Source organism: Saccostrea echinata, unplaced genomic scaffold (assembly GCF_033153115.1).
Source record: "Saccostrea echinata isolate AGI-Se365-2 ecotype Australia unplaced genomic scaffold, CSIRO_AGI_Sech_v1 ptg000022l, whole genome shotgun sequence".
Taxonomy (NCBI): Eukaryota; Metazoa; Mollusca; class Bivalvia; order Ostreida; family Ostreidae; genus Saccostrea; species Saccostrea echinata.
The window spans coordinates 5299074-5312241 of record NW_026889771.1 but is presented as its reverse complement, the minus strand read 5'-3'; the positions used below and the strand labels follow the sequence as shown (position 1 = coordinate 5312241).

At 34.1% G+C, this 13168-nt stretch overlaps 1 protein-coding gene across 1 annotated transcript in view; it reads right to left on the bottom strand.

Moving 5' to 3' along the window:
* LOC133190814 (uncharacterized) overlaps positions 1-10656 on the bottom strand; it is a 31205-nt gene extending 20549 nt beyond the window's left edge. Inside the window, exon 1 of the mRNA XM_061326499.1 lies at positions 10534-10656. Coding sequence (XP_061182483.1) covers positions 10534-10543 — 10 coding nt within the window. The 5' untranslated portion in view covers positions 10544-10656. The remainder of the gene's footprint in view (positions 1-10533) is intronic.
* Between the last annotated feature and the right edge of the window lie 2512 nt (positions 10657-13168).

The window sequence follows — 13168 nt, the reverse complement described above, 5'->3', positions numbered from 1 at the left end:
ACATCCACGACTGTGCCTGTGCAGTATACACATCTTACTCTACATCCATGACTACCTGTGCCTTATAAACAACATCCACGACTGTACCTGTGCCTTATAAACAAAATCCCTGACTGTACCTGTACCTTATAAACAACATCCATGACTGTACCTGTGCATTATAAACAACATCCATGACTGTACCTGTCCAGTACACACACTTTATTCTACATCCATGACTGTACCTTTGCATTATAAACAACATCCACGACTGTACCCGTCCAGTACACACAAATTTTCTCTACATCCACGACTGTACCTGTGCCTTATAAACAACATCCACGACTGTACCTGTGCATGGATTAGATTCATTGGCAATAAAATGACTATTTTTGCTGCTTTTAGTCTGTAAACATATGTTCTACACCCTCATACCTCCCCCACCCCCACCCAACAACCCACTCCCCTGAAACAAGATACAATTGGTATAAATTTGAATTTGTGAAATAACAATTCATAATACTTTAAAAGGAATTGTTGTTTCAGTGAAGGGGGGGGGTGTAAAAATATTTTCCGTTGATTTCTATAGAGATGAAGTTTTACCAAAATTATAGACTTATCTCTCTTTGTTTTCCTAAGTAAGTTATGTTTTTTGATAAAATTCACATAAATATTCGGTATATAAATATGAAAAAATCATTCCAATATGTCAACTTTCTAAATTAACTCTGCGATAGGTGGCAGAATTTTACTATCATTCTTGCTATCATATGGTTTATTCAAGCATGCGTACTAAAGCTATTGAGACATGCTTTCTGCATTAACAATACTAGTCCACTACCGGCAAGTGTAATCTAGTTCCCATTAAAAATTGAAAATGCTGTAATTCTGTCAAAAAATCATTGAAGCGGAACATAATGCAAACTTGATCTGTGACTCATCAAGATACACTCACATACCAAAAATCAACTCAATATCTGCAAACGTTTGGAAAAAAAGTGTGGAAAACCCTTAAAAATTAAAAAGATTGTAATTCCCTCAAAAATCAATGAAGCAGAACGAAATTAAAAACTTGATCTGTAACTCATCAATACACACTAACATACCAAAATCAGCTTAATATTTGCAAGCGTTTAGAAAAAAGTGCGGAAAACCAAGTGGGACAGAGTGACAGAGGGACAGCTAGGCGGACAGTTTGACAGACAGACGGACGGACAGACTTAGAGGAAACCTATCGTCCCCTCCGGTTTCAATTTATTTTATTAGTCCCCTACCGGTGAAGCCGGAGGGGACTATAGGTTTCCTCTGAGTCTGTCCGTCCGTCTGTCGGTCTGTCTGTCTGTCCCACTTGGTTTTCCGCACTTTTTTTCTAAACGCTTGCAGATATTGATGAGCTGATTTTTGGCATGTGAGTGTATCTTGATGAGTTACAGATCAAGTTTGCATTTCGTTCCGCTTCAGTGCTTTTTGACGGAATTACGACCTTTTCATTTTTTCAGGGTTTTCCATATTTTTTCTAAACGTTTGCAGATATTGAGCTGGTTTTTGGTATGTGACTTTACCTTGATGAGTTATAGATGAAGTTTGCATTTCGTTCCGCTTCATTGATTTTTGACGGAATTATTGCATTTTCAATTTTTAACGGGAACCAGATTACACTTGCCGGTAGGGAACTAGTATTGCTAATGCAATACTCTCAAAATGCTTGTTTTTTGTTGAAAGGGCAGATTACTCTATTTGCATAAATGTACCACAAAATTAGAACTCTTTAGTGTGCAGTGTATAGAGGGCTCTTAAGCACATGAAAAAAGTCCAACTTTTTCCTCATTTTCCCCTCCTGTTTGTGTCATTTTCATCATTGGGTTATTATACCCCCGGAGAAGGGGGGTATACTGTTTTACCCTTGTGTGTCTGTCTGTCTGTCCGTCTGTCTGTGTGTCTCTCTGTCTGCCTGTCCGTAACAAAATTTTCGTCACAGTTTTCTCAGCAACTACTCATCGCAGATGCTTGAAATTTTAGCACACTCTTTGTTTAGGCATGCCATATTGTGGGATTCATTTTTGTACGAATCTGATGTCAACTTCTTGTTCATTCTTGTGTCTGTCCATAACTGATCTTGTGTACATTCACGTCAAAGCGGGGGTATTACTAGTGATCATTGGCTCACAGACTTCTTGTTTTTTAATTTCTTTTGAATGCCATTTAAACATTGAATTGTGAAGTGTAGATACATGTAGTATTATATGTACTGCAATAATTATTTTCGATAGGTCTTTCTTTAATTGTTAACACGATAAAATGCACTATTCCATCCTAAAATGTTTTCAACTATGAAAATATTTTTACACCTTCTTCTGTGCCAACCCCAAAGTTGCGGGGTATTATTATCATAGTTTACAACTGATTATACGTCAAACGTATACGACAAATGTTTATTAAAATTAATTAAAATTAATAATAGTAATTGGCTATATGTTGACTTATAGCTTTGAGTTTTCCACCTGTACACTGATGATTAATTGTGTCTCGAACTTGATTCTAATTGATTTTCATGGTCAAATTTTAAGAGTCAAGTACACACTTAAAGATAAAAATTTGTGAGTGAAATAAAATTGTAAATATTGTTGTTTTTTTTATGGTAGGATGGTCCAAATACAGTATACAATACGTACCTCTTAAACCCTGAGAAGTTTATTGTGTGTAAATCTTGATTATAAGGCATAGGTACAGTCATAGATGTAGTGTGTGTCATACGCAGGTAAAGTTGTGGATGTTGTTTATAAGGCACAGGTACAGTCAGGGATGTAGAGTAAAGTGTGTGTACTGGACAGGTACATTCGTGGATGTTGTTTATAAGGCACAGGTACAGTCATGGATGTATAGAAAGATGTGTGTACTGGACAGGTACAGTCGTGGATGTTGTTTATAAGGCACATGTACAGTCATGGATGTAGAATAAAGTGTGTGTACTGGACAGGTACAGTCGTGGATGTTGTTTATAAGACACAGGTACAGTCATGGATGTAGAATAAAGTGTGTGTACTGGACAGGTACAGTCATGGATGTTGTTTATAAGCACAAGTACAGTCATGGATGTAGAATAAAGTGTGTGTACTGGACAGGTACGGTCATGGATGTTGTTTATAATGGACAGGTACAGTCATGGATGTAGAGTAAAATGTGTATACTGCACAGGTACAGTCGTGGATGTTGTTTATAAGGCACAGGTACAGTCATGGATGTTGTTTATAAGGCACAAGTACAGTCATGGATGTAGAGTAAGATGTGTATACTGCACAGGTACAGTCGTGGATGTTGTTTATAAGGCACAGGTACAGTCATGGATGTTGTTTATAAGGTACAGGTACAGTCGTGGATGTTGTTTATAAGGCACAGGTACAGTCATGGATGTAGAATAAAGTATGTATATATGCACAGGTACAGTCGTGGATGTTGTTTATAAGGCACAGGTACAGTCAGGGATGTAGAGTAAGATGTGTATACTGCACAGGTACAGTCGTGGATGTTGTTTATAAGGCACAGGTACAGTCATGGATGTAGAATAAAGTGTGTGTACTGACAGGTACAGTCATGGATGTTGTTTATAAGCACAGGCACAGTCATGGATGTAGAATAAAGTGTGTGTACTGGACAGGTACAGTGGTGGATGTTGTCAATCAGACACCGGTACACTCATGGTGTAAAATTTCTAGAGTTGTCAGGACAGGTACAGTTGTGGATGTTGCATCCCAAGAAATTCCTTACGATTTTCTTTGAGCTAAACACAATAAGGGTGCTATTAACGCTATTCATCGATATTCCCTATAGATTGATTCCAGACAATTGATTGCAGAATCTTAGAGAGGCGGATCTAATAAGAATATTTACTTATACAAATATTTTCTTCGGATGTTATCGATAATTATAGCATTAATTTCCTTTAATATGAGCAATTATTTTAATACCATACCCTGCATATTTCAGGTATCACGCCACGGTTATCGACCAGTCAAGATGTTAATTGTTCCATGCATATAAAATTAATTTTTATTTCTTTTGAGAATTTTTTTTTGGGGGGGGGGGGGTTCTTCCAGCCTATTTTTACAACTTTGATACCTGTGCCTAGTAAATTTTATGTACTTTGTAAGAAAATAAAGGTTTTTTGTTAGGAACTATTCTTTTTCAGGGCATAGGAGGCTACTTCCTGGCGTGCACTTGAAATGTTTATATATAACACATTGAAAACGCGTGAATCAGCCCATTCCACCCGTATATATCGTAAGACATACAAATGTATATTTATGGGGAAAAACCTGTGCTTTTCATTGACACCACTTGCGTGGTCAATGAAATGGGTGAAATTAATAATATTATGACGTACTTATACTTTCTAACGTAAAATTAAGGACTACAAATTAAGTCCAATATTTATTTTAATTTACTTTTTTTTTTATTTTTTTTTTATTGTTTACTCGTATATTTTCTATAATTATACTAGCATGTTTCATTTTAAATTCATCATTATTATTGAGCACGTAGGATATTGAAATCATGCAAACCCCCCCCCCCCTCCCAAAAAAAAAAAAAAAATTAAAGACCTGGCTCATATTGTACTCTGAACATAAAGCTTTAAATTCAAATCTGTAAAAGTTTTGGATCCTTCCCTAATCACTGCTGACATCGTTTGTCTCGGTATCACTGTCATGGTAATATAAAGATTAGCGTTAATTGCGCTTTGATTGAATTCAGTCTAAATTTAAATCGGAGAAAATCCACAGAATTTTTTGTTGTGGATGTTATTAATCAAGCGCGGGTTGAGTCAGTGGTAGTGTGTATGTACGGCACAGGTACAGTCGCAGATGGTGTATATCAGGCACAGGTATACAGTCATAGATATACAAAATTTCGTATTTTTCATTAAAAAACAATCCATACTTAATTAACAACATGTAGAGTAATATGTTGAACAATCCGGAAAATCTTGCTCTGACATTCCGTTTTTGATATTAGTGAGCAGGTACAGTCATGGATGTCCGGTACCAGCACTGCCGAGTACAGTTGCGGATGTTAGCTGACAGACCCCACTCCTTTTATGACACAAAAATCATCGAGAAATGTTTGAAGTCCAGTTATTCATGGGTCACATCGCAAACAAGATTTAATTAATGCTACCTGTTATGAGCTGTGTTGTGTTGTGGTTAGCGTAAAATTCTAAGAGAGAAAACTAATACTCTTGATTTTTATCGCTTGAATTCAAATCCCCCAAAAAATCCCTTTTTTACCATAGAATAATTTTTACGGAGAGAATTTTTATGCAGAGAAGTTTTGTTTATAATAATTTCATACTTTTTAATAATTAGAACTTTGCTCTGAATATATACATAGTTCACAAATCGAATAAGATTTTTGTATATTTGAGGTTATAGGCATTTTGCAAGCCTTTTTTGACCATCTTCTTTATTGCAAAACAGATCTCAGATGAATATATATATTACGAAAATATGTAAGTACGTGTATGTATGAGTTTGGTCATACGTGTAATTAAGATCAATAAGATTCATGGTTTAAGCTCAATCTTCTGTTCTCAGAACGATCTGAGTTTTGCAAAAGGTAAATGTTCTTGTACTAAATAATTTGCATAACACTAGAGGACATATAACGTATTTTTGTGAATCCGAAGAAGTTACTTTTTGGTTTGTGCATTATTTGATGTCAATACAATAATACAGGTTTTATAGTGTCTGCTGGAAAGTTTATTATATGATTTACATGGATTGGACAAGTCAATTTTTTTCAATTCAAATCACTAAAGTTAATACAGCTAAAGACTCCAGAGGGGATAAAATATTAATAAATTAATTAAAATAAAAACTCAATGAAATAGCAGTTTGGGTTCAGTACTTTCATCATCTATTTCCTTCCTTTGAATATGTGTATATTTTTTCAATTTCTAAAGAAACTTGATTTAAAAATATCACAAAAGCATCTGGTTCATAGATTGATTTATTGTATGTTGTTTAACGTCCCTCTCGAGAATTTTTCACTCATATGGAGACGCCACCACTTGCCGGTGGAGGGCTACAAATTTTGACCTATAATCGGCACTCAGGGCCATTTAGGGCCATTTAGCAGTGAGGGATCTCTTTCGTGCCAGCACCTACTGCGACACGGGACCTCGGTTTATACGGTCTCATCCGAAGGACCGGTCTCCACGTCCATAGAAGTTACGAGATGAATCCATCTTTGAAATTAGAGCTAGAATTTTAAAATGTAAATCATTCAGATAAGTGATTCTCAAACAACATAATTATTAGATCTTTAATATGTTATGATGCGAATTTTAAATATCAAACTTTACCCCCCCCCCCCCTTCCCGACATAATTAGATCAACCACATATCTGTTAAATGTTGCTGAGTTATAATTCATAGACTAACAAATAATAATGGAAGGAATGTGTCAGTTTATCTTATATTGTGTGTTTATGGATATAATTATTGTTTTTAATTTATCTTTTTTTTTTCGTTTCCTTTTATTATCAATTTTATAGGCATACTTCTGGACTATTACATAACAAACTCAGATAGCTGCTTTGTACTGGAGAAAGCACAATAAATTGGTCAAAGGGTGTTTAACCGAGATAATCAAGGATAAAATGGAGCGTTTCTAAATTAAAAAATCAATATCATAATGTTACGGTTTGCATAAAATTCAAACGAAAAGGACTGCAGGCTCTGACCGAAAATGCATTTAAACTCAATTCGGTAAATATCTTACGAAATCAGAAATAAACCATACAAATGAAATCATCCTTGATTTTCTCAAAATGTTTCTGGTGTATACTTAGATAAAATTCAACTTAAGAACAATCTCGTAGAAATTTGCAATTCAAATACTTATCCGCACACCCACGATTATTTAAATGCTTGGATAATACGTAATATATTTTTAAAAATCAATGAGAGAGAGAGAGAGCGAGAGAGCTATTTGATCTGGGTAGTTCTGGGGTTTCTGAATTAAAAAGAAATGTGATATTATAATTTGTTCAAATGAAAACGTTACCGAAACAACAGTTTTAACAAGCGGGGATTTTTTTTTTGGGGGGGGGGGGGAGGGGAGAGGGGTTTAATTTCTTTAAAAAAAAATTTTGTGGCCCACGAACCTTTTATGTAGTTAAATTCTTTACCAGTCTAGAAGAATTCAATGAAGCTTTAATCTGATTCTGAAACCATACTCTACATCTACAGGACGCTAAAAAATGATTTGACTTCTGCATAAAATGTTAGAGGAGTTTGAAGAAGAGAAAAGTGTGAAGGATGGATCAGGATAACGGCAACATACCTGGATTTTCTTTAGAAGGTCCTGGTATTAAAAAAACTTTACATATACATGTACATTTAAAAAGAACCAAATCTAAGTGAAGGTAACTTTGCAAAAGACCAATGCACGTATATATAGATTGAGAGGTTAAAAACTACAAACGCTACATAATCACAAAGCAGACATTTTATGTTCTCTCTCTCTCTTCCTCTCCCTTCCTCCACTCTCTCTCTGTATACATGTATATATAATTCATTGTAACCAATGCATTTTTGCAAGTTAACTGGTATAGCATAGAATTTGATCTATATATATCTTAGGCCAAGATTTAAGAAATAAAATTTGATAAGTATTGATCTTTACGGGGAAAATAGCAAAACACAAAGACATAGAAAGACATTAAAGAACTGAATAAGTGAAATTCAGAGACAGTTTTTAAGCACTGAGAGGAATAATCAGAAAAAAATATAATTCTTTGCTTTTTTACTCATTTTTCTCTGACAGTAGTGTTCTAACGAAAACGAGAGAGAGAGAGAGAGAGAGAGAGAGAGAGAGAGAGAGAGAGCAATCATACTTTATAATTTAACTTAATTCTTGGTTTGCCTGATATTTTCACAATATGATCAATAGAGCCTCATCCAAACACCAGAACCCCTGAACCAGAGGCCATGAATGAATCATTCTAGTGGAGGATTCAATGTTTATTATAGTAATGCTATAATATTGGTTATAATCGTCATAATCAAGTTTGAATGCTTGATGTGTAGGAGTAAAGAAAAATACTTTTGAAGATCACAGGCGGGTATGGACCTCTCCCCCCCCCCCCCCCCCTTTTCCATTTTTTTTTCTTTTTAAATCTGGGATCTAGTCACCTTTTTCCTATTTTTGTATTCTAATATGCACTATACGTTATCGATAATGTAACCCTTTTGTCTTTATAAGCTGTTTTTAAATATACCGTTTTCGACTGGTGCATAAAAAGAGAGAAGGCTTGCAACTCTTTTCTCGTCGTCTGCCTCACCTCGCTTAAACTTCGCGTGATTATTTATCAAAAGCATAAGAAAACATGGCATATGCATACATCAATAAATTTGTTATACATTCTTCTTCCTTCTCATATTTCCATTTAATTTTTATGTGCCCCCGATTTGTAAATATTTCGATTAAATCATCCGCATCTAGAGTAAATTTTGTTGGTGTGCACCAGCTGGGACGGAAGTGCCCGGTATTTTCGGGCATCATCATTATGTGTAATGCCATTCGGAACATTAAATGCGAGACGGAAAACATCCCGAATTTTCTCTTCAAAATTAACGGTAAGTTCTGTGTATATAACAAGGTATAACTGTAACTAGCAGTTTCTGATGGATGAAGATTAACATTTAACATACGACTCAAACAACCAAATTTCACAAAATTTTTATTACAAGGCCGGAATTTTTTTTTAATGCAGAACAATTGTAAAGTTGGAGTTACCGTTATTGCACTTCCGTCCCAGCTGGTGCACACCAACAAAATTTACTCTAGATGCGGATGATTTAATCGAAATATTTACAAATTGGGGGCACATAAAAATTAAATGGAAATATGAAAAGGAAGAAGAATGTATAACAAATTTATTGATGTATGCATATGCCATGTTTTCTTGTGCTTTTGATAAATAATCACGCGAAGTTTAAGCGAGGTGAGGCAGACGACGAGAAAAGAGTTGCAAGCCTTCTCTCTTTTTATGCACCAGTCGAAAACGGTATATTTAAAAACAGCTTATAGAGACAAAAGGGTTACATTATCGATAACGTATAGTGCATATTAGAATACAAAAATAGGAAAAAGGTGACTAGATCCCAGATTTAAAAAGAAAAAAAAAATGGAAAAGGGGGGGGGGAGGTCCATACCCCAAGTGCCTGTGTTGAAGATGGCATTAATTTTGATTGTTTTGGCCCCACCCCTCAGGCCCCAGGGAGACAGAGACAACAAAATTCACAATTTATCTTCCTCTTTACCCATAGATGGTATTACCAAAATTGGTTAAAATTTGTTCAGTGATTATGAAAAGAAACTGAAAATTTTCAGAAGGACGACACACAACGACACAACGACGGACAAAAGGAATATAGCAAAAGGTCACCTGAGTCACTCAGGTGACCTCATAAAATACTTGAAAGGAAAAATCAGTAATCATTTTTTCATATTCAGCTTGATGTAGCGGAAAATTACCTGTGGAGTGCAAATGTACTTGACAGTATCTGAGATGATTAACATCATCTCTCTGTTCAGGGGAGATTTAAGCTATCATATGACAAAAATCATAATTAAGAGAAAGACAAACGAGGATTGTGAGGACTTTCTAGAAATGTATTTTAACATTATCGAGAGAAAAATATTTTTTTTCTGACAAGACGGCTATGAGGCCAACGAATAACACGCTATATCTGTAGATGTGGAGCAAATCGAAGTTGATAAGCTTCCGTGTCTGAAAGCTAGTGATCACTTTCTATGGTATGTGTTCGTGATGATCACTTTCTATAGCACGTGTTCGGATTGACTGATTCAAACGAGGTGTCAATGGTTATGTTGACAGTGATTTTTATTTAGAAGAGGAATTATTTTTGAACTCGTTAAGATCTAACATATTAATTACTTTCCTTTATTAACGTGATAGATACAGTATTTGCTGATCTAAGAATGTCTACAAATCTGAAAACAAGGCATTAATTTTTTAAGTGAAATGGAAGAAATGTTCATGAAAAATAAAAAAAAAGTAAAATTATTTTGAAAACATTTAGAAAAAGTTTTGATTTGAAAAAAGCAAGTCTTTCAAAATTAAGATTATAATTTTCGCATGATTTTTTACTTACAGTGGAATTAATTTGGTGCAATGGGATTAATTAAGTGCATTAACAATTACTTTCACGAGCAATTGAAAGTAAGAATTGAGCAAATATCATGTACATTTTCAAGTTATTCATAAACGAAAGATATAAAACTATAATATAAAATCATGAAAATTGAATGCCCAGAAAGTAGTATGGATATTTTTTGTTAACCTTTTTCTTTTTAAAACATTCCGTAGAATAAATGTCATGATAATAAAAGAATTTCTATAACTTTCAGTCACCTTTTAATATACATTAGAAAGTCAATTCATAATTAAGATATTTTTTGGAAAATATAGACATATTTATTACAAACCAATACAGAATACTAAAAAAGTATGAAGTTCTTATTCGCTTACCTTCCGCCATCCTAGCAGTCTTCTATACTAATCTCCATTCCCCGATATGGATTTAAACATCCAGAAGAAACAACCGCTCAACTTGGCGTATTGATCCCTTTGCACGTCTGCTGCTACAGTTCTATTTAAAATAGTTCCATCAAATACCAGATTTCTCTTTCTCTCTCTCTTATATATATATATATATATATATATTTATAAGGTCACGGATGGAAATTTATATGAAACTCTAAAAATGACCAACGACACGTACAATTAAAAATTGTCTATTTTTCGGGACGCTTTGCCCCTTCCTCAGGAAATAGAAGAGGTTAAAAAGTCATAAAAACAAAGCAGAAGAAAACAAAAAAACATCTAGCACTACAACTAAGACACTAAACTATATTTATTTACAGTTTTACATTATGAATTTTAAATAAATAGAGCTTAGTACTTAGTTGTAATGCTAGATGTTTTTTTTCGTTTTCATCTGTTTTGTTCACATCACTTTTCTACACCTTATTGCAACCATTCCTCACGATAAATTGAAATCTAGGCTTTTTATGCCATACAGATAACTGCTTCTTTAATAAAAATGTATCTCGGAAATTTTCATGTCTTGTGATTAGTCATTAGGAAACTTCCTTTTTTTAAAAATTACTCTGATTCTACACACAAGTACCCCGAAGTTGATAGTAAATTGAAGCTGGAGTTTCTCATTGACAACATCTTCGTAGTCTTTAATGGAGACCATGTCTTCCAAAAAATTGTTGGAATTTCGGAGGGAACTAATTGTGCTCCTTTATTAGCCGACCTATTTTTATATTTCTTTTAAGCAGAATAAATTTAAAAACCTCTACAAGAGAAGAAAACACTTACTCTGGCCTCAACTCCACATTCAGATATATCGACGACGTTACTATCAATTTGAAATAGTTTCTTCCATTCATTTGTCGACTCAATATATCCCACTGAACTCGAAATAAAAGATATCACAGAGTCTGCAACTTCTGTTTTATAACAGAACAGAACAGACGACGTTACTATCAATTTGAAATAGTTTCTTCCATTCATTTGTCGACTCAATATATCCCACTGAACTCGAAATAAAAGATATCACAGAGTCTGCAACTTCTGTTTTATAACAGAACAGAACAGACGACGTTACTATCAATTTGAAATAGTTTCTTCCATTCATTTGTCGACTCAATATATCCCATTAAACTTGAAATAAAAGATACAACAGAGTCTGCAACTTCTGTTTTATACTTGGATGCTTTACTGACTATAAACGATAAGGGCCAACAGAAAACTAATTTGTATGACAAGTGAGATGACTTCAGCTTTTCCATTGTCAACTGTCCTTATTTATGTAGCAATATTCCTCTGTCACCTACATATAAAGTTTACGTCTCCCAACTTATTCGATACTCAAAAGAGTGCTCTGAATACGATCAATTCTTAATTTGAGGCAGGTTACGGACAGATAAGTTGATGTTACGGGGATTTCAACAACCTCATTTTAACTCAGCATTTTGTAAATTCTATGGTCGTCACAATGGCCTTGTTAGCACAGTTAACCTATCATTGCGTCGTATTCTGACTGACATATTTCATACCAATTGTTAGGCCTTTGTTTTTATACTAAATTTGACTCCGGATTATTCCGTATACCTGATCATTACACAGGGTTCACAACGGGTGTGACCAGTCGACAGGGGAAGCTAACTCCTCCTATAGGCACCTGATCCAACCTCTGGTGTTTCCAAGGGTCAGTGATTTTGCCCTGTTTACAATTCATATTGTTTACTGGATTTATGATTGAACACTGTTGTTATCTTCACCTTTTTAATATATATATATATCTTTGAATTCATGTAATGCTAGCAATAAGAGATGCCAATAGATCTGCATTACATATAATGCTACTGTAATGGATTACTTTCCTAAATCTAATGTAATACTGGCATTACTCGGCATTACAATGTATTTTTTTGTAAATTAGTTTTCTTTGATTAAAAAAAGAATTCAAAATGGATATGGTAATCATTGTTAAGATTTAAAGATCTATTTCAATTGATAAAAATAAACAATTAAACTTATTGAAATGAACTTGGCTTATATATATATATATATATATATATATATATATATATATATATATATATATATATATATATATATATATATATATATATATATATATGATATTCAATGTTTTGTTGTTGGATATGAAATTTATTTCACGAGTGGGACAAAATTTTTAGATATTTTCACGAGTGCGAAGCACGAGTGAAAATATCGAAAAATCCTGTCGAAAATCTTTAATAATTGGGCAACCAGAAGTTAGAAGGTAATTCCCTATTCCCTATTGACTAAGCGAATGGCGAACCGCATGCTGTGGCCGGTTCCCTATTCAAATTACCGTAAGTGTCCTAATAATTTAAAAAAAAAAAAAAAAACTTGAATAACTCATTATAATGCACGTTAAAGAATCGAATCAAAGACTTCACTTAAAAAAGAAGAGAGAGGACCCCAAACCAGTGAAGCTAGCCTGACCAAAATGAAGACAATGGATATAATACAATTAATGGGTTAACCTTGTGTCAGAAACTGACTAATATCCTGGATCCCATATTTTGACCTTCATCTTTTT